The sequence below is a fragment of the Lepisosteus platostomus genome, chromosome 10 (genome assembly GCF_059453375.1).
Source record: "Lepisosteus platostomus isolate fLepPlt1 chromosome 10, fLepPlt1.hap1, whole genome shotgun sequence".
NCBI lineage: Eukaryota > Metazoa > Chordata > Actinopteri > Semionotiformes > Lepisosteidae > Lepisosteus > Lepisosteus platostomus.
In genome coordinates this window covers 10,207,552-10,229,158 of record NC_142620.1, presented here as the reverse complement: position 1 = coordinate 10,229,158, position 21,607 = coordinate 10,207,552, and the positions used below count along the sequence as shown (strand labels likewise).

The window sequence follows — 21,607 nt, the reverse complement described above, 5'->3', positions numbered from 1 at the left end:
TTGTCCTCTACGCAACCCATACAGTACTTAACAAATCCAGAAACAATCGAATTTGTGTGCCTTATTTGTGTGCCTCTTCTTACATACAAGATGAGTCCAAATGCATGTTTTTGACATATGGCAAATGTATACAGAAATTGACCAGAGTAAGGAAAATCGATGTGGTAAACATAAGACAATAAATTGTCTGATACTTGGCCCTTTTCCGCAATTAATTTTCTGGTGGAAATTGTTTTGATCACAGACGATGGGGAACAGTGTCGCAGAGCTTTTGGAATGTATCACTCTTGTCATTCGCATAGGCCTTCAGACCTAACCTAAATAACATTTCCTGGGTCAGACATCAGTTGTGACCAAGTGTATGTGTTTCAAAGCCAGTTGTTTTTATGTCTGGTCTCAACAAGTGAGATTCAAGACAGACCTATGTGCGTTTGTGAAGTATGTGCCCTGAAGACACATACCTTAGGGCACATAAGTCAGGGTGAGAAGCTAGCCTTGAACTGCAGGTGGTCAAAGAACAGTGAAGGGATGAGAGTAGAAATACACTATTATCAAGAACATTTACCTCCTCTTTCGATTATTAATTCAGGTTTCGATATCTGACAGAGGACTACAAACCATCACTTTATCACATACTACAGTAGCTGCACTGTAGGCACTGCATACTGTAGCATTTTGAAAAGCTATTGGTTCCTCATGATGGAGATAAAATCAGAGATATTATTTCAAGTGTTTTAAATCTATAACACCCCTTATATGCGTTTTTAACCTTTAGGTTTTACTGTCTGTTCAAGTCAGTACATGTGCTATAGATTCAAGCCAGGACCCTAAACTTTTGTATTTTTGACATTGAGTGGCCTGACGTTATGAAGGAAACAAAGTAAATTATGTAGCAAAATACAGGGCATTATTATCAGTGTTTTGAAATTCTATTAACAAGTTTACACCTTCAGAGATCTCTATTTAACTTTTTTCAACATGGGAGGAAATCTAATTTTGGGGGACTATGTGCTGGTGGCAACTGTGGGGGTGTGCAGAAAAGTTATCAAAGGACTGTTATTTAAAAAAAAAACAACGTAAGTCAGGGAAGGGAGACAGCAGCAGAATTAAGAAAAAAATAAGATCTTCCTCTGATCTCCATTTATCTAAATATGGTCGCGTCAAGCACCCCCAGCCTCGCCAATGTCCGTTTTCGTCTAGAAAAGCCCGCGACGCGCCTGCTATGTGACGTTTGTCTTCTGAGCATTGTGGGTGTTGTAGTCTCTTTCCAGGAGGCTGTTGGCGTGGTAACAGGAGAGGCTGAACGGGAGAGGGAGGAAGGACGCTGCGTAACACGAAACGAGCGAGCGAGCTAGCTAGCTAGGGCTGTCGAGGCGGTTGCTGCTGCTGCTGCTGCTGCTGCTGGCTAAATGCGCGAACGGTAAGGGCGCTAGGCGGTCGGCACAGCCGTCGCTGTGTAATAGGGCCGGCCGTACGTGCGGCGACGTTTTAACTGTGCGAGAGAGAGAGGAAAAAAAAAAAGATATCTATTTCCCTCTGTTATCGCACCGCTGCCGGAAGTTGCGCAGGCCCAACCTGTTTTTGTGTTTGTTTCTTTGACAGGCGCTCGGGGTTCCTGCCGCTGCTGAGTTCACCTCCGCCACTCCAACAAAAATAGATTCCGGTCGGCGGCGCATCAGAAGCGGAAAACAGGTACGTTGTCCTGAAGCACCGACATGCTCGGGTTGTTTCAGTGTGACTGCATGACGTCTGTTGGGGCATTTAGAGATGTGCACGCCGCCGTCATGAAAATTCGGCTTTTTAAAAAAAAAATTCAGTCGAGCGAAGAAAGCTGGGGTGTCGTTTATTTATTTATTTTTTTATGGTAGCGGTACTACTCGAGTGGAACATTAGTTCTCTCACACTAAAGGCCCAGTGGTAGACCCTGATAGGATTTTGTGATAGTGCAAACGGTTTGCATTTCGGGACGCTTGTCATGTTCATAAATCGGTTAGAAAATAAAATCAGATAAAAACTGCAACGTCTTACCCCCCTTAAGAGTGATTTAGATACTCCAGTTTTAACTACACGGTACTCGCATTTATAAACTGCACTTCCTTTTAAGCGAAGTATCTTTAATACTCTCCGATCAGTGTAATATAAGTATTTCCTCAACATGTGCAGGCAGGTGATCTACTAAGGTAACCGTGGAAGCAGTGATACGAAGACTGGAATGATGAGACTTTGCATGAGTTACCTCAGGGCGGTGTTTATAATTGGTTTTTAATTTCAGTAGGATCTCTTCGGTTCCCGGAACGAGCAGACAGTGAAAGTGATGTTTTCAACACAGTTGTGTCGATGTATAAATATTGGCAACTCTTCACCGGGGCAGACGGGAGAATGTTCTGTATTTAATGTATTAACATCCTAACAGTAAGCATTTACTTTCCCCTTTACATTAAGAACAGTTTGCAATTAGCCTTGACAAGCGAAGAACATCTCAAAGTCTGAATACCACGTTCCCATAACAAGAGCAGCAGTGACGACAAATAATAATGTAATCTTGTTTCACGAGTGCCCGCTTGTGTCAGAATGTCATCCTCTCTAAAGTATTCCCAGCTTTCCCACCAAACGCCATTCACTGCGATAAACCGAGACACAGTCTGTACTACGATGAAGGTTTGCCTTATGATAAGTGTTACGTCCTGTTGAGGTAAGTTTTAAATGTCAGCAGACGGGAAATTTTACTAACTGTAGTTTTTAAAAAATATTAAGTGACTAGCATGGTATGGAGTTGTAGGGCTTTTTAAAAGTAGAGTGACACCATCGCCGAGTTAATTTTCAACCCATCCCATTTCCTAACCGTTTTGTCCCGTATGGGATAGGGAGCTGGAGCCTATCCCAGCAAGCAACGGGCACAAGGCAGGAGACACCCTGGACAGGACGCCAGTCCATCGCAGGGCACAGACATGCACTCACACCAAGGCCAGGTTTCCCAGAAGCCAATTAACCTACTAGTCAACCTACCTTACTGACCTCTCCTGGCCTATATGGGGATCGGTCCTGCAATCTTGGCGTTATTAGCGCCACACTCTAACCAACTGAGCTAACCGGCCTCATTGGATTCTGACATGTTCCCCAAACCAAAAAGCAAGAGTGTGAAACAATCAAAACCTTACTGACCTAAAGTCCGTATATTTTTGCACTGTGAGAGGAAACCGGAGTGCAAAACCCCTGTGAACCTGGAGAGACCATGCAAACTCCATGTAGCACCCCAGGAAATGAGCAGTGCGAACTACTGTGCTACTGTGACGCCCAAGAGTGATTTTAAACATTTTTATTTGCGTTGTTAAGGTGTTACGAATCACAGGGGTTGAAACATTATAGGTTCCCATGTTATTTTCTGAATCCTAAAAATTCAGGTTTAATGTAATCGGTGTGCCACTATTTGCATAGTCAGTCATTTGATTGAGTTTGTGTTTACCAAGCCCCTACCCTGGCACATTGAGATTGGATCAGTTCGATATTTTGTGAACTTGTCTTCTGCAGTGAAACTGTCCTGTTGGCTTTCTTGCTGTTTGCTTACAGCAAAACTCATTCTAATAGGATATGCAGTCACTTGCAGAAGCTTTGAAACGTAATGGCTGTCTGCTAGTACAAGTAGGATACATGTCCAAGTAACTGCGCAAAGTTAGAAACGTGTGTGTCCGCTGGAGGGTGGGGTTATGAGTTGTTTTCCCAATCTTAATTAGTAGAATCAGCGGTTGTGTGATGAGTCTGTTGTGGAGTAAAAAGGCCAGCAGGGATATGTTGCCCAGGACTAGAACTCCGGAGGATTATAGCAGAAACGGAGCACGCATGGCCGAGAGCAGGTTTCACTCGCCTGCAGGACACCAACTTTTTTTTTTTCCACAGAAACTCGGTTAATATTCTGAAAGGAAACTTTGAAGGTGAATTGAGACCCAGGAGAGTTAAGAATGGTGCAGAAAGTCTCATTTTAGCTGGAGTGATGCGGTATTTGTTTTGTGCCAAGTGTTAGTTATTCAAAGGAAATCCTGGCATTTCTTGCAGAGTGGCGTGTATTCTTGGAGTCCTGTAATTACATTAGCGGTGTTGAATGGAGTCTTCATGGAGTCTTCTCCATGGAGCAGTAAAAGATGGAAATGCAAAGTGTATATAAGCGAAGCAGAAGCATTCCAGGGATCTCCACCCGGCTTCCTAGAAAGTCCCGATCCAGTTTATCTTACAAATAACCTAAAATGAGCTGTTGTTTTTAATTAGGAATACTTGTAAGCCATTGACTGATTAAGCAAGTAATGTGTTTAATCAAAGGAGATCTGTTCCCTGAGGGATGAAGGCTATCTATTTTTGCTTCAATCTCCTGTTTAAGTGGTCACAGTTAAATTGTTCTGGGTCTGGAGAACTTGGTGATTTAATGGTGACCAACAAGACTTGCTGGAAAGGAGACCTCGAGGTCCTGGGTTGGAGACCCCTGGAGCAGGTTATTGATACCGATTGTTTATTGTTTTTATTTTTAGCAAGTATTTTAGTATCAGTAATTAGCTCCAAAGTAATTAGCATTCAGTTTAGTGTGGGTTTAAGTGTCAGTGCATGTAGTCTCAGATAAACTTCAAAACGAATATGTCCTAATATGTCTGAATGTTCCTGGTTTTTCTGGAGCCTCATTGGTCATCCCAATAAAAATAAATCCAGTTGTGACGGCTATATCCAGGAAGCTTCCGGTTCCAACACTGAATAAGGACAGACAGTGCTATGTCAGACTTTTATTTTAGCAGTACTTTGCATCACAGCTTGGGCAACCACAAGCAAGTTCTTCCTCTTTGGTTTTGAAATATGAAGCATTCAAATGTCTGAAAAAAAGATGCCCGTACTACATTAAAAATATGTCCTGCATTTTCTTTCAAATTCACACCCAAGTCTAGATGAGATCACAGAAGCTAAAGTGTTTTACAGTATTGCCGTCTTTGAGCATATTGAATTGGGTTGGTGATTGCTTGATCGCATAGAGTGATTAAAATTAATAGGTGCTGACTAGTTTGGCAGTGGCGGCAAGGACTGCCTTGAAATGAAGTTAGTAAGCAAAATCATAACCACTAAAGAAGGGAGTCTTAGCAGAACTCTGCACAGTGTTGATATGGGAGCATGTGACTTCACTTGAGAAAGAGATGGGTTATGCCTCTGGAGCTCAGTGCTGCTTTTTTTCTGCCATTCTCAACCCGCAGATGGACCAGCAACCCCAGTCCTACATGCTTGCCAGTCTGACGCGGCCGCACTCCGAGCAGCTCCTGCAGGGCCTGCAGCTCCTCCGGCAGCATCGCGAGCTCTGCGACGTGGTCCTGCGGGTCGGCGATGCCAAGATTCACGCCCACAAAGTGGTGCTTGCAAGCATCAGCCCCTACTTCAAGGCCATGTTCACGGGCAACCTTTCAGAGAAGGAGAACTCGGAGGTGGAGTTCCAGTGCATCGACGAGGCCGCGCTGCAGGTGCGTGCGAGCCGGCATTTGCTTATCCAGCATTTTGTGGAACAAAGGTCTGCACATACCTTAAAATAAACCAGGGAGAGGTTTCGCAAAGATTTTCACACTATTGTGGTTTCAGTGCAGCTGTTTTGTTTTGCGTTTTAAAAATGCTGATTTGCACAAACCTAGAATCGCATTCATAACAAAAGACTGATTGTTCAGGTATGAAGCGGTTAAGCAGCCTGTTCATAAATGCAGTAAGTCCGATGCTATTATTTGAAATGTATCAACCAGTGTAAACTGTATGGAGGCAGTGGAGTAGACAGCACTCATGATGCCCTCGTATCTCTTCGCAGGCCATTGTAGAGTATGCGTACACTGGCACAGTGTTCATCTCGCAGGACACAGTGGAGTCCCTGCTGCCGGCTGCCAACCTGCTGCAGGTGAAACTGGTGCTGAAGGAGTGCTGTGCCTTCCTGGAGAGCCAGCTGGATGCCGGCAACTGCATAGGCATCTCCCGCTTCGCCGAGACCTACGGCTGCCACGACCTCTACCTGGCTGCCACCAAGTTCATCTGCCAGAACTTCGAGGAGGTGTGCCAAACGGAGGAGTTCTTCGAGCTGACGCGGGCCGAGCTGGACGAGATCGTGTCCAACGACTGCCTGAACGTGGTGACGGAGGAGACGGTGTTCTACGCGCTGGAGTCCTGGGTCAAATACGACGTGACGGAGAGGCAGCAGTACCTGGCCCAGCTGCTGCACTGCGTGCGCCTGCCCCTGCTCAGCGTCAAGTTCCTCACCCGCCTGTACGAGGCCAACCACCTCATCCGCGACGACCACGCCTGCAAGCACCTGCTCAACGAGGCGCTCAAGTACCACTTCATGCCCGAGCACCGGCTGTCCTACCAGACCGTGCTGTCCACGCGGCCCCGCTGCGCCCCCAAGGTGCTCTGCGCCGTGGGCGGGAAGGCCGGGCTCTTCGCCACACTCGAGAGGTAAAGCTCACCCCCTCACCCGCTCCTCTCCTCGCACCCCCGGGAGCCGGGGTCGTTTCTGTCCGTAGCGTCGGACGATGATCGAGGCCCCTTGTCTCCAGCCAAACCAAAATCCCAAATCCAGAGGCAGAAAAGCAATGGAGGGCGGTGTGGTGTGAGATCGTGTCCTGTGCCCTGTACAATTACCCGTCACCCCCACCTCCCCCAAACTTGGGAGCCCCTCCTGCAGCTGAGGGGGTGTGTGAGAGTGTGTGAGTCCAGACCCAGGATGCAGATCCTGGTAGACCACAGGGAAGCAAAAATAAAGCAGAACAAACTGTAAAGTAAACCCAAATTGAAGCTGGGGGATAATGATTACTTCAAGGGGTTGGTAGATGATGCAGAAAGGAAAGATTCTGTTTGTAGTGTTTGATGTGTGGTTGTGTCAGTTTGAGGGTGAGAGATGATGTTAAGTTCTGAACTCCAGGGGATTTTATTTGGAGCTGGCCTGGCAGGGGTCCCTCTGGTGCTCGCAGTACATAGAGACTTCCTGTTTTGTGTTGGCTGAGTGATGTAATGTCAAGTTCGATTCCCAGTATTAAGAACTGACTTTTTCTAGGCCAAGGCAGAGACGGCTCCCTGGGCATCTCTGCTGAGGGTCACTCGGATGGGTTTTGTGTCGGTTTTAGTATTGCAACCCTAAATGCTTCCTGTTCACAGAGGTATCGCAGCTCTTGTCTCATGATAGCAACGCCTCTGCTGTAGGATTGAGGTGCGAGTTTAGTGACCCGCTGTTTGTACAATGTATGAGATCGTACTTTAAACGATCAAGGATTTATTCGAAGTGTGGTCTTGATTTCTTATGGGATCCTATTCCTTTTTTTTTCTTATTCTGAGGACTTTAGCCTGTTGTTGTTACTGTACAGCAAATGCAGGTGTTTGCATACAAGGAATTTAAAGGCATGAAGCAAACTTTTTTACAATTTTATTTTCCACTTGGAAAGTACAAATGGATGTCATGCTGTAAGCAGTGTAGGATGGAAAATGTTTTTAAGAGGTTGTGGGTGTGCACTTTAATCCGTGGTAATGCTGTCGCTATTTATTTCACAGGAAATCTGTCATGATCAAACTTTCGCTACAGCATGATTGGCAGGACTCCATAGTAAAACAATACAAGAAACTCCCAATGTGCTAATAAAAAATATTTGTTATAAGAGTAATTCCACTGATGGCTTTTATAAATAGAACACAGATGATAAAGCCATTAGCCCGATGAATGTCTTTCCAAAACAAAATTAAATTCCTAAGTCTCTACCATCTGGAACAATGACCCTGCTTTTCTATTTCTGAGTCCGTTTTATGCCTTCAAGCTTCAAGTATTATTTGTGTATTTTAATGACATGGGTAAGCCTGTGTTTTCCTTTTCTGACCCTTAGTGTTGGCCTTCCAGGGTATTTGATAGATTTTACAACAGTCTGCTTTAAAAGGCCTACTTTTTATTTTTTAAACTAAAAAAATTGGACATTAAGCTGTTTTTTTTTACTTACAGTGTTAAAACATTCTGTGGAGGCTTTGTGGGGGGGGAAATTATCTTTTCTTTGAAACCTATCTGTGAAAGCTAGCCATGACGTGCCATTGTAACAACAGAGTAAACAAATCAAAATGCTGTAAAAATGTTCTGAAGTGAAGTAATATGTGGTAGCAGAAGGAGTTGAAGTAGGTAGCTGCGTCAGCATGCGTAGGCTGCAAAGGAACAAGTAAAGGTTTATGCCATGCTGAAAAGAGAAGAAAGGAAACAACGTTTCGGCTGTGGAAGAAGGCTCCAAGGCTGAAACATTGTTTCCTTTCTTTTCTTTTCAGCATGGAATAAACCTTTACTTGTTCCTATGTGGCAGCAGTGTGACGAAGTACCCAGCAAAAATACACTGTGTTGACATAATTGGTTAAACTTTCATCGTATCTGTGCTGCAGGAAAAGGCCACAATGGCCTTTTTTTGTCCTGGATGTGGACTCAATCCCCCCCATCACTTCTCTCTCTCCGGCAGCATGGAGATGTATTTCCCCCAGACGGACTCCTGGATCGGCCTGGCGTCCCTCAGCGTGCCCCGCTACGAATTCGGCATTGCGGTGCTGGACCAGAAGGTGTTCGTGGTGGGCGGGATCGCCACTCACATGCGGCAGGGCATCAGCTACCGGCGGCACGAGAGCACCGTGGAGTGCTGGGACCCCGAGACCAACATGTGGTCGCCGGTGGAGCGTATGGCGGAGTGCCGGAGCACGCTGGGAGTCGTGGTCCTGGCGGGGGAGCTGTACGCGCTGGGGGGGTACGACGGGCAGTACTACCTGCAGTCGGTGGAGAAGTACATCCCCAAGGTGAGGGAGTGGCAGCCCGTGGCGCCCATGATGAAGTCGCGCAGCTGCTTTGCCACCGCCGTGTTGGACGGCATGATCTACGCCATCGGGGGCTACGGCCCGGCGCACATGAACAGGTGAGAGCAGCCGCCCTGATCCGCGCTCGGCGGCCCCGGAGGTGCATCGCGTGATCGAAACCAAGCTGTCACAAAAGCCTTGCACGCTAACTTTGTGAAAGCTCTGTCAGAAACACTCTCACACGGGTGGTTGTCTTGGTCTTAATCAATTCCATGCATGGCTACAACCCATATGTGATCATAGAAGATGCAATGTCAGTATATTTAGTTATATGTACTCTATATATAACCATGCTATTCTCAGGTCTTCCAATGCTTATTCACCCCTGCAGGCCCCCAGAATCAACTAGAGAGCAAGGGTACTGCGACAGGGGACAGATGTAGGTCTAATTGATAATATGGCAAGCTTACTGGGCCCAAACCTGCTACGAGAACTGCTGTTCGTGTTGTGTGGGAGGAAGAAAATATCTAGGCTGCTTTGAACCCACCGAACCCGAGTGCCACTCAGCTATTTATGGGCTCCAGCTGTACACACAGGGCTGAGGGCGTGGTCATCTAGCGGCCTTGCCCACATCAGAACCATCAATGTGTCGAGTTAAGGCCCGGACTGGATTACTTCTGGAATCACTCTGGTACCCCACAAATAAACTATACGACAAGAATAAACCCCTTTCAAATACATGGCATTGCGGACATGAACAACCCCAAGCTTATCACAAGAGCAAGGGAGGCACAAATGATAACCCCCATTTAAACTCACATGTCTGCTTTAGATGAGGAGTTTCTCAGTTTTTAGATTATTTGACATTTGTTGTGAATTGGATAGTGAAGTGTCAATGAACAGTGAGCTACTAAACTAGCCAGCTGCATGTGTAACCCTCTAAAGCACTTTTGAGACACTCTGCTAAAGTACAGATCTGATTTTTGTTGATCTGTCCACCAAATGGAGAACATTTTGTAACCTGAGCTTAGCCGTTGGCTGTCTGGGGAGGATTTGTTCTTTGCTCGTAATTGAGTTCTGCCTCGGATACAACGAGGTATCAGGAGAGGAGTGTGTTGCCTTGAATTGGAAACTCTTGTCTTTTGGGGGCTAGTTAGACGATCAGAGTTAATCCCCAGTGGCCAGAAACGGAGTGAAGACAGAGCTCTCTCATGCAAAAGACAACTTGTTCTCCAAGGAAAGGGGTGTCTCAGAAACGAAGTAGGCATTTGTAAAGTGAAGTCCAGTCAACAACAGCTCTTTGCTTGGAATTGGTTCCAGCAAAACAGTGAAATACTGATAGACCGTTACCTATACTGCGGCGTAAGAGAAACAAGAGCGTAGCTGTAGCAGGGGGTGGATTCTCTCACTGCTGTTCCGGCCTTGCTGTCCCAGCACGGACTGAGAGGACACCGTGTGCCTGTGTGTGTGCCAGGTGGCGTACAGCCCTACCTGGCTTCTCCAGATCCCTTGAAGAGGATCAAAGAGCCCAGGCCAAGGCCACTGTGGCTTCTCACAGGCATCAAAAGCTGCTCCCCGTGGGGTTGGGGAGTGACGCATCAAACCCAGAGATGAAGAAAAACGGATCATTCCCCTTTGTTTTTGTTCGTAATATTGTTAGGTCACACTGCAGCACACACATATGCATTTTAATTAAATGTAATAAACCTAAGGCTGTAAGAGACTGGCAGGTCAGGGGTTTCGATCTTTGCTTCCATACCTCCTTTACTGTGGGTTTAGCTTGAGTCGTTGTGTTTTACCATGGTACACAACAACCTGACGCCAGGTAAGAAGCAACACAACCCTGTTTGTATGCTGTTTGGAATTTTGTGGTCTCTTGGCAAGGACTGGCAGTTTTTTTCTGTCTTTTTGTAAGACACCCTGGATTCTTAAGGAAAAAATACTTATAATAATAATTATAATTAATAATTGCTTACACTTATATAGCGCTTTTCTGGACACTCCACTCAAAGCGCTTTACAGGTAATGGGGACTCCCCTCCACCACCACCTGGATGATGCGACAGCAGCCATAGTGCGCCAGAACGCTCAGCACACATCAGCTCTCAGTGGGGAGGAGAGCAGAGTAATGAAACCAATTCATCGTTGAGAATTTTTTTACCCTTATCCTTTATTGTGAATATGTGTTTTCTATGTGTTTACGATTAATATTGTTTTAAGGACTGAACCTAGAGAATAAGCTGTTCAGAGCTGTGTTTGCTGCCCCCATGTTTTTTTGTCGGCCAGCATTGTTTGCAATGACCCCTCCTGCCCTCTCACTAGTCTAACCCTCTGTATTTCTCACAGTGTGGAGCGGTATGACCCCAGCAAGGACTCATGGGAAATGGTGGCCCCAATGGCAGACAAGAGAATAAACTTTGGGGTGGGCGTCATGCTGGGTTTCATCTTTGTGGTGGGCGGACACAACGGCGTCTCTCATCTGTCTAGCATAGAGAGGTATGACCCTCACCAGAACCAGTGGACAGCATGCCGGCCAATGAACGAGCCCAGAACAGGTGAGTAACTCCTCTAAGGTTGTTCTGGTTTTCTTTCCTAAATTACTTAATTGAACAGTTTATTGACTTAATCTGAATTGCAGCAGGCTTTTCGCCAGTGCAAAGCTTGAATTCTTGCTTCCAACACCAGGAGAAAAGACCTCTGGGTAATATGAGAGCTTCAGTTTTGCATTGATGCCCTTGTCTAAGGCTAGAGGTTTGGCACAGCGTGATAAACCTGCTCGTTGCCCCTTCAATGTGTTGAGCGTTGAAATGTAGCTCAAGCCCTAGCTTATGATGCGTGTAAGCATGCTGTTCAGATTGGCAGTAGTTGTGTAGTTAGCGCAGGGCTGTGTGTGACTGACCGCTGGGTGTCTTCTGTCCTCATTCAGGAGTGGGTGCAGCTATTGTGGACAACTACCTCTATGTGGTTGGAGGTCACTCGGGATCATCATACCTGAACACAGTCCAGAGGTACGACCCCATCACAGACAACTGGCTGGACTCCAGTGGCATGAAGTACTGTCGCTGTAACTTTGGTCTGACTGCCCTTTGACAATTAATATGACCGGATGACGAAACTGGACTAACAGAAGGTAGAAACTGGTTGCTTTTTTTTTTTCCTTTTCATTCTGATTTTTATTTAAGAGGGTGGGTGGTGGATGTGAAACGGGTACGGTGAGGCAATAAAGAGGAAGAAGAGGAGGAAGAAGAAAGTGAACTCTCATTCAGTTAAAAAAAAAGTGCCCATTTTTGCTGAGCCCCAGGAGCCCCGTTGTGGATTCTGGGAAAGCGGGGGAGGCAGGGCGGTGGGGGAAAGAGGGGATCACGGAAGACGAAGCAGTCAGAAAATAAGGAAGCGGAGACGGAAACTGGCCTGTCGGGATCAGGCGTTGGACTCCGCATCACGGACCTGCCGAGCCAGATGACCATGGAGTGTGGGCGCGTGTCTGTCAGTCTTTCTGTTGCGACTCTTGTGTTCTGGCGTTTGTGTGCAATAGAACAGGGGCTCCCAGCCCTGGTCCTGCAGGCCCACACGCCTGCTGGTTTGTGTTCCAGCCCAGCTGTTGTTGACACTATTGAACCCTTAATTAACGTAACGATAGGATTAAGGTCTGCTTTTTGATTGTTTTGGGCTCTGACACACGGTGGAGGTTGCCCTTTGGGCTGTCAGATTTCATAAGGGAAAATAAAATCACACAAAAATGTGTAAATATCCCAATCAAGCAACGTGCTAGTTTATTTAAGGGTTCAGTTAGGTAATAAAGCTTGGCTGGAATGTGAAGCAGTGGGTCTCTGGGCCTCAGGATCGGGAACCCCTGTAATAGAGGGCCGCCCTTACCCTGCCCTGTCGCCTTCTGGACTAAAAGTTAAGGTGTCAGTCAAAGGGGCAGAAAGGCAGTTCTAATGGGGTTCTTTTTTGTTATGGATATTATAATTTTACCTTTTTTTCCCCCTTGGCCACACTCCAGTTTTAAGTCTGTTTTTTTTTTTTTTTAACTTTATCCACTATTGGTGGAAGGCAAATAGACGCAGTTCTCTTAACTAACCTTGATGTGTGTGTGCGTGCTTGTAGGTGTGGGTGCGTGAGCACACACGTGTAGGTTCTCATGCGTCTGCGGTTTTTGTGCGTCACGTGACTTGTAGCCAGACATTTGCATCTCTCTGGCCACAGGAGGTCCGACTGCATCTGTTAATGGACATGAACCAGTGCTTCACAAGAAAAAAAAAAAACAACTTTATACTTGTTCACTTAAAAAAGGGCTGCCTTTTTTTCTTGTAAATAACTGAAGTGAAAAAAATCCTCTAGTGCGATGCCTGTAAATGTTTTCTGCACTGGGTTTCTAGTTAGGGGACGTGTGTGTTTGTGGAGTGGCTGAGAGAGGAGTAGTGATTTTAACGAGCGCAATATATTTCAGTGAGCTGTGGGTCACATTCCACGCTACTTTGCTATAGAGGTGTGACCCTCCTGGGAGGGCCAACTTTAACCTTCGACTTAACCAGTTTAATTGTAAGAAACGCCTACACTGAGGGTGTGTAACACGTCAGTGTTCCCCCCCCGCTGTAATCCTTCTCACATAGCCGCTGTAGAAGCATTTTGGAAACGATACTCTCTCTGGTGCTATCATAGGATTCAGGATAAAACCGTTAATGATGTCTTTATGGCAGTGTGGTGTTTCTCGGTGCATGTGTTATTCCACCAGTTTTCTTTGTCATTGTTGTAATTTTGTGCCTGTACACGCATTCATCTGCCAATTTTTATTTTTGTAACAAAAACTATAAAGGAACAGAAAAGGGAAAGTGAAAACGCTTTTTGTTCGGGCTGACGAGCGGGCTCCATGCAATAAATCGCTATGCCTTAGCAGGCCTGCATCCCTACGAGCTGTGGTGGTTATCTACAGCCCTAGAGACACTGGCATCAGGCCTCACTCAGCCATTTGCCATATTCATCCTCTCTTTTCTCTGGTTCTCCGAACTGCTAGCGAGCTGAGTCACAGTGATAGACGGACTGGAACTAGACTTCGACCTGCACTGTCAGCCCACGACGGATTCAAAGTTTCCGTGGGTAGAGATGCTGTTCTCAAAAGCAGATGCAGCCATCCTCCAAATGGGCAGCATTGTCAAAATGCGCTTTCTTTCTGTCCCAAATAAAGAAGGAGAAAATCTCACAGGCTCAAATACAAAGTGCCAAAATAAAACTTGTTTCTCTAAAGATGCATGAAAGACACTCCAGAGTTATACTAGTTACTGACAATAAGTAAATTTAATGTCTCAGACTAAGGAGTGTTTCAAGTACTTATACTGTGTTTCCAGTCAGAAGTAACTGGCAACCATGCGAGTTAAGATGGTTCTCTGGTCTAAGTCTGAAACCTATTTTTAAGACAAACTTAATTAGCCCTCGCAGTCTTTGTTGTCCCTTTTTAATAGGTTTTGACAAACCAGTGTTTTTAACCACACTGGAGATAAAAAGGTGATGCAGTCAAAAAAAAAAAAAAAAGGTCGTCTTAGTTTTTTGTATTGATCTGCTGCTGCAGAAAGAGAATCCTGGCCAAGCCTGTGTGCTCCTGGAATTCGGCCCGGGGGAGCAGGCTCTCTGTGAGGTGCAGTGCATGTTGTGTTCCAGTAGAGGGAGCTGTAGAACAAGAGGAGTCTAAGCAGGGCTACACTGGAGCAAGGGGTCGACGTAGGAAGTTAAAGTTAAATGTGTCTGTTTTAAAGTGCGGAAAAATATTTGCATGTCGTAAGAATATAAAGAATTGCATTGCACTTAATGACTAATCTTGTATTTTATGGACATCGCCCATATTGCATTAAACTGGGGTCAGTAGCATTTTACCATTTTTTTTAAATTAACGCAATAAGCCTTTTTACTTCCTTGATGTTTTGTAATTGTTGACTTTTATTTTCCCCACTCACGTGTTCTCTGACATTGAATGGACGGGAGCTTAAAACAGGAGTAATGCCAATAAAGGTGTGTATGTGAGCGTGTTTGGTCTATTTTATGATAATGAAACTGCAAAGTCTTGGCTGCACCGCAGAGCTGTAATGAGCAATGTTGTTATTGTTTTTTTTTACCGATTTGTCAAGAGAAAAGATCCCACCTAACTCTTCTATAACTTTAAGTGTGTTTGCCTGTATAAACAAACAGCATTGTGTATTTCTAGTCCCGTGTCTATGGAGAGACACACTTTCAAGTTCAGCTGATGAGAAAAGGTTAACCCTCAGATAAGTGAATTCTTTACACCACAGGTATACCAAAGTAACCAGCTGTCAATGGGAATATTAACTGATAGTTGTCACAAATGTCGATGTGTATTGTTTTCCTTTCATCTTGCACATCATGAAGGAGAAATGTTCTCTTCAGTTGTGGCTGTTGTAGAATCCACTTTTCATTTTCTCAGTGCAGTTGTGAAAAAGTCAGCCAGTGAATGTGCTGTATGTTGCAGTATTTGTATTATTGTGGGATATGTAGGTCTCTTACCGGTACAGAATGAAAAAGGGACCAATGTTACCATCATACTGCATTTATTACAGCACACAGTTTTGTCCTGAGAGTGTAAGACTTTATTGCATTCTGTAATACATTATTGTTTCTGATAACCAATATTACTAAGAGGAAAATCATATAACTTGGTTAGGCATTTGGGTATTTTATTTTGTCAGAAACATGAAAACAGAAGTTAGATTTCAGTTTCTATAATAAATCCTTGGGTCTCTTACATCCAGCTTAGGCTTCAACTGCATTGTGGCTAATTAATGTCTTGGATGCTCTCTAGAGCCAATCAGTACTGTTAAACAATGAACTTATTCATATCAATAGTAAGACAAAACTGACAATATAATTCAAGGGAGAATAATTTTTTTTAAATACCCTGTTTTATGCAATATACACTGGTTGAAAATAAGCATTATATTAAAGTGTATATAGGTCTTCCAGAATTTCAAGACAGATTGTAGGTATAATATTCATGACGATGAACCTGAAGCCCAAGAAAAGTGATAAGTGAATCACAAAAGTTATTTTTGACAAATGTGTTGCCTTCAAATAGCTTCCTTAGCAAATGGCCCCTTGTTTTATTTGTGCTTGTATATGCGAGAAAGAGGCTAAGAGCCAGGTGATGTAATGTGTTTGTGTTTATTGCAATCCCTGCCGCTTATGAACTGCTGGCCTTTGGAGGGGGCTGGGAGACAGCTGCTGTGTTCAGAACTCCTAGGCTCCCCTGCCAGGCTGAGGGCTGTACTGCCAGTGTTCTCAGAGCTGTCATGCCAGGCCAGAGTGGAGTCACACTGGTTTCACAGTGCGCTGCCAAAGCTCTGGGGATTCTGAGATGGTGGATTACCTTCTGAAAGTTTTACTGTTGAGAATTATGGTATAAGTAGCACTGTGGAACATGAAGCATAGTGTACTGCACTGGGTGTAAGCTGAAATATGGTGCAAATAGAATTAGTAAAACAATATCAGTGTATGATTTCATGATTGAAAAGACTCCTTTTCACAAAGCAGAGTGAGCACTGAACCACTGCAGCAAGATAGTCTTGATTTTACTCTGGTAAAAAAAAAAACAGGGCAATTTGTGGTTCCATTCTTTGAACAGAAAAATGCCATTCCAATCCAAAATGCGTACCTAACCCAGTGAGGTCGATTGAGATCAGCAGCCGGCCATAAGAACTGGTTGATAGCATGCCAAGATTGCGGTGGCTGTTCTTGCCACTTAGGGATCAATTCCACCATTAGTCAGTAGGTCAAGTCAGTTCAGGATTGAGTAGAAACGGTGAGAAAGACCCAGACTTTGGAAGCTGAAACCAGCTGCTGTAATCTGAAAAGCCAGAATGCCTAGTTTCCTCTTATGCCCTTGAGATAATGGCCTAACCAAGGGTAATGGTTTCAGTAGTTTATATTTGTTTTGCTTTCCAACCTCCACTTTGGCCATGACCAAAACTTATACTGAGTGATCATCAGAGTCTATTATACATGTTTACTGGTATTTAAGGTATAGTGCAATAATATTTTGTACAGGTTTTTTCTATTAGACTATTTAAGTGTAAGTGAATTGAATGCATTTGCTTGTTGTAAGTAACTGTTCTGGTTTTCTAGTATCTCTCTTAGATGTGTCTGTTGTGTAGTAGACTTTCTCTTCCTTGTTCAGTCATGGAACTCTGTTAGAAAGAAACAGATCTTGAACTTTTGATATTCACTCAGTATGAAATCCATTAAGTCTCTTTGTTGTATTAAAGTAATGCATCATGACGTTTTTGGGAGGGAGTGAAGAAGTATGTCACGATTAATGTTGATCGAGAAAACCCACCTAAATTAATGTTAATACTGCAGGTAGTGTTGTTCTGCCTCTAGCAATAAATGTGAAGTTAGTTTGCATATGAAGCTGTTGTCTTTACCAGCAGAAGGAATCCATGATCCTCTTCAAGCAGGCATTTGAATTTGTCAGCCACTGGACTGACCAAGATTGTGAACAAGAGTGTTAAAGATACAGTTTGCCCCCTATCTCACGTAAATGCATTAAATGCATACAAAAGCACTTAACTGTAGTGACAGGACTGATGTACACATAGGTACGCAGTATTGGAGTAAAAGCAGGGGTTCAATGCAGTGAATCCTGTCACTTTCTGAATTTTCACAGAGTTAAAACGGAGACTGATTTTGTTAGTGAAAGAAACTAGTGTCCTTTTTTTCTTGATGTTTTATCTCCTTAATAACAAGTTCGAATTCCATCTTTCCCAGATCAGAAAGCCATTTATTCCTGGTAAGAATCATGGAACAGAGGTCAGAAGCATAGAGAGCAAGGTGGGGCTACACTCCAGACAGAACACTAGGCCTGCTAGGAATAAAATACACTAATTAGCCTAAAGAGCATGGGTTTTGACAGTGGGAAGAAACCCATGTGAACATGCGAACTGTGCACAGAATGTTTATTAATCTGGAATCGAACCCAGTCCCCATCATGTTATAGGTTGAATTTATTTGTAATATGTGAGTCATTAAAGTGTGCTTGTCCTTATTTTTTCCAATGTGCAAACTATCCATTCTATATTATATACTATAGAGAGAATAGACTTTTCGTCAAAAAAAATACAAATGTCTGTGGACAGACGTTAGGAGATAAGAATATTATGGAGAACTGAGTGAGGCAATCGGAATGTAGTGTGTTTGTGGGCCTTGTAAGAAAGGTGTAGTTTTTGAAGCTCAGAGAGGGTAATGGTATCTTTACGGAAACTTTTCAAGTGAATCTTATTTCATGTAAGCAAGCAAGGCATTATTACAGGAGGAGAGCTACATTAGTTGTGTAACTTGCCGGTGTAATATTGAGCTGTGTCTGCTTTAAAAAGTGTTTTTTTTATAAAAAAATTGAACCAGCTAGAGGTTAACCGTGTCAAGGGCATATCACCTTTATATTCCGTCAGATATAAGTGTGATATTCTTCAGCTTGAAACAGGTTGTCCATGTTTCCAAAAAAAATGTTCCAGCAGGCTTGAAGTCAAAGACATACTGGAAACTGCAAGTGATGAGGGAGGGAGATCTGTAATGCCAGTGACTGGAAATGTTAAGTTGTAAATGGGGTATTGATCCTTGACAATGTATGGAACCACTTCATTTGCAGGACTTCATTTGTTTTAAACACTTGTTCATGCCTGAACTCATCCTTGTTTGCCATCATTTTCACCAAAGTGCTCATTTTGCAAAGAAGAGGGATAGAAAAACAAATGCAGAACTATATCACCTCGCTAAGGACTGTTGAGCTGGTTCGCCAAATTATCATTCAGTTCCTATTGCGACTTCTGTGTGCGCACCCGGGTTCCAAACAAGTCCTCGATTGTCTCAGCAGCACACTGGAACAAAATGATACACTAATGCATGATCTGTGTCCATATACAGTGCCTTGCGAAAGTATTCGGCCCCCTTGAACTTTTCAACCTTTTGCCACATTTCAGGCTTCAAACATAAAGATATAAATTTTTTATTTTATGTGAAGAATCACCAACAAGTGGGACACAATTGTGAAGTGGAACGAAATCTATTGGATTTTTGAAACTTTTTTAACTAATAAAAAAATGAAAAGTGGGGCGTGCAAAATTATTCGGCCCCCTTGCGTTAATACTTTGTAGATCCACCTTTTGCTGCGATTACAGCTGCAAGTCGCTTGGGGTATGTCTCTATCAGTTTTGCACATCGAGAGACTGAAATTCTTGCCCATTCTTCCTTGCAAAACAGCTCGAGCTCAGTGAGGTTGGATGGAGAGCGTTTGTGAACAGCAGTTTTCAGCTCTTTCCACAGATTCTCGATTGGATTCAGGTCTGGACTTTGACTTGGCCATTCAAACACCTGGATACGTTTATTTGTGAACCATTCCTTTGTAGATTTTGCTGTATGTTTGGGATCATTGTCTTGTTGGAAGATAAATCTCCGTCCCAGTTTCAGGTCTTTTGCAGACTCCAACAGGTTTTCATCCAGAATGGTCCTGTATTTGGCTGCATCCATCTTCCCCTCAATTTTAACCATCTTCCCTGTCCCTGCTGAAGAAAAGCAGGCCCAAACCATGATGCTGCCACCACCATGTTTGACAGTGGGGATGGTGTGTTGAGGGTGATGAGCTGTGTTGCTTTTACGCCAAACATATCGTTTTGCATTGTGGCCAAAAAGTTCGATTTTGGTTTCATCTGACCAGAGCACCTTCTTCCACATGTTTGGGGTGTCTCCCAGGTGGCTTGTGGCAAACTTTAGACGAGACTTTTTATGGATATCTTTGAGAAATGGCTTTCTTCTTGCCACTCTTCCATAAAGGCCAGATTTGTGCAGTGTAAGACTGATTGTTGTCCTATGGACAGACTCTCCCACCTCAGCTGTAGTTCTCTGCAGTTCATCCAGAGTGATCATGGGCCTCTTGGCTGCATCTCTGATCAGTCTTCTCCTTGTCTGAGCTGAAAGTTTAGAGGGACGGCCAGGTCTTGGTAGATTTGCAGTGGTCTGATACTCCTTCCATTTCAAGATGATCGCTTGCACAGTGCTCCTTGGGATGTTTGAAGCTTGGGAAATCTTTTTGTATCCAAATCCGGCTTTAAACTTCTCCACAACAGTATTACGGACCTGCCTGGTGTGTTCCTTGGTCTTCATGATGCTCTCTGCGCTTTCAACAGAACCTTGAGACTATCACAGAGCAGGTGCATTTATACAGAGACTTGATTACACACAGGTGGATTCTATTTATCACCATCAGTCATTTAGGACAACATTGGATCATTCAGAGATCCTCGCTGAACTTCTGGAGTGAGTTTGCTGCACTGAAAGTAAAGGGGCCGAATAATTTTGCACGCCCCACTTTTCATTTTTTTATTAGTTAAAAAAGTTTCAAAAATCCAATAGATTTCGTTCCACTTCACAATTGTGTCCCACTTGTTGGTGATTCTTTACATAAAATAAAAAATTTATATCTTTATGTTTGAAGCCTGAAATGTGGCAAAAGGTTGAAAAGTTCAAGGGGGCCGAATACTTTCGCAAGGCACTGTAGGTGTCTTTATTTTACTTTACTGTTTAGAAAGACACCCCTGAGGGTTTTATGGATGTTACAGAAACATTATTATTATTACCACATAAGCACTATTTTAGTAAGCCTGGTTTAGCAAGTAAAAATGCCCGCCTTAAGAATTCATTTCCAATTTTTATTTCTCTGAAAAGTTGTGGGCACAGTCTGGGGACTTCCAAGCATGATTCTCAGAATGTCAGGCATCCCAATTTGTATCTCCTGAGTAAACAGAGGATAAGGTATCCAAATGTAGACCTTATTTTGTTAAAATTTCATGTTAGTCTATTGTTATTTTGTGTGAATTACAGTGTAATTTGACACAGGTATTAAAATAGTATTGTCTTGAATGGGTGTACATTTTTTGTCCATGACCCTGGCTGTGATATACTGTCATCTACATACTGTATGGTCCAGTATCCACCATACACATGTACACTCTTGTACGTGCATACCATGTGTTGCTGAAAAACCATTGCCTCCAATCAATTTGATTCACAGCTGGAGGCAACAGGAAATGTTAATCTCCTTGTAAGTGTCAGATTCTAGGGAGGGTTCAGTTCTATAGTAAGCCATTTTTTTGTCGACATATCTTTCATTTAACAAGTGGTATGTGAAACTTTTGTATTTGTATGTACTAAATTTGTGATCAGTGACAATTACCCATGTTGACAGTGTGAAGTTGATATTTCTGGTGGAAACAAATAGCTTGCCAGCTATGTTAGCTGTGATTGTGGTTAAAACTAACCCTGATCTAAAAACAAAGAACTGGATGATAATAGTTACAAGTTTGCCTTATGCGCTGTGCTTTCCTCTGAAAAAAAAAAATACTTTTTAAACTAACTTTTCTTTCTCGAATGGGGACACTGTACTTAAAACTCCAAATTAATGTGTGTGTGTGTATGCCGGTCTGTGAATGTGGATTTTTTTTAATGTATTCTCCTGTGTATATACTGCTGTGTCGTGGTGTTGATTAGAACGGATTCCTGCGAGATTCCTTGGTTTACATTACAACTGGCATCTGAACTGCTTTTCATAATGAGCAATGACTGTTGCATACATTCTCATTGTTGCGCATTCTCAAGGCGCAGTGTTAAGATTTACATGCTTCTTGTGATAACTGCAAAATTAACCCCTGTTTATTACAATACTCCATTGAATGTGTGAACTTTATTAAATAAACACAAATCAAAAGAGGCTGTTGTTCATGAGGGGATGCTGCACAGTCACTTTCACGAAT

At 43.6% G+C, this 21,607-nt stretch overlaps 1 protein-coding gene across 1 annotated transcript; it reads left to right on the top strand.

Annotated features, from left to right (window-relative positions):
• The first annotated feature begins 1,253 nt into the window (after window positions 1-1,253).
• On the top strand, window positions 1,254-21,564 carry klhl28 (kelch like family member 28). Its single transcript, XM_088648068.1, has 7 exons — window positions 1,254-1,420; window positions 1,603-1,692; window positions 5,223-5,483; window positions 5,816-6,453; window positions 8,478-8,921; window positions 11,148-11,356; window positions 11,728-21,564. The coding sequence occupies exons 3-7, from the start codon at window positions 5,223-5,225 to the stop codon at window positions 11,889-11,891; spliced, it is 1,716 nt and encodes a 571-aa protein (XP_088504194.1). The 5' UTR covers window positions 1,254-1,420; window positions 1,603-1,692; the 3' UTR covers window positions 11,892-21,564.
• Window positions 21,565-21,607: the final 43 nt, after the last annotated feature.

Excerpts from the sequence above, each read along its gene's own strand:
- klhl28 (XM_088648068.1), top strand. The coding sequence starts at position 5,223 with ATGGACCAGCAACCCCAGTCCTACATGCTTGCCAGTCTGACGCGGCCG. Across the intron at positions 5,484-5,815 it reads TCGACGAGGCCGCGCTGCAG|GCCATTGTAGAGTATGCGTA; the intron begins GTGCGTGCGAGC and ends ATCTCTTCGCAG. Across the intron at positions 8,922-11,147 it reads GGCCCGGCGCACATGAACAG|TGTGGAGCGGTATGACCCCA; the intron begins GTGAGAGCAGCC and ends TATTTCTCACAG.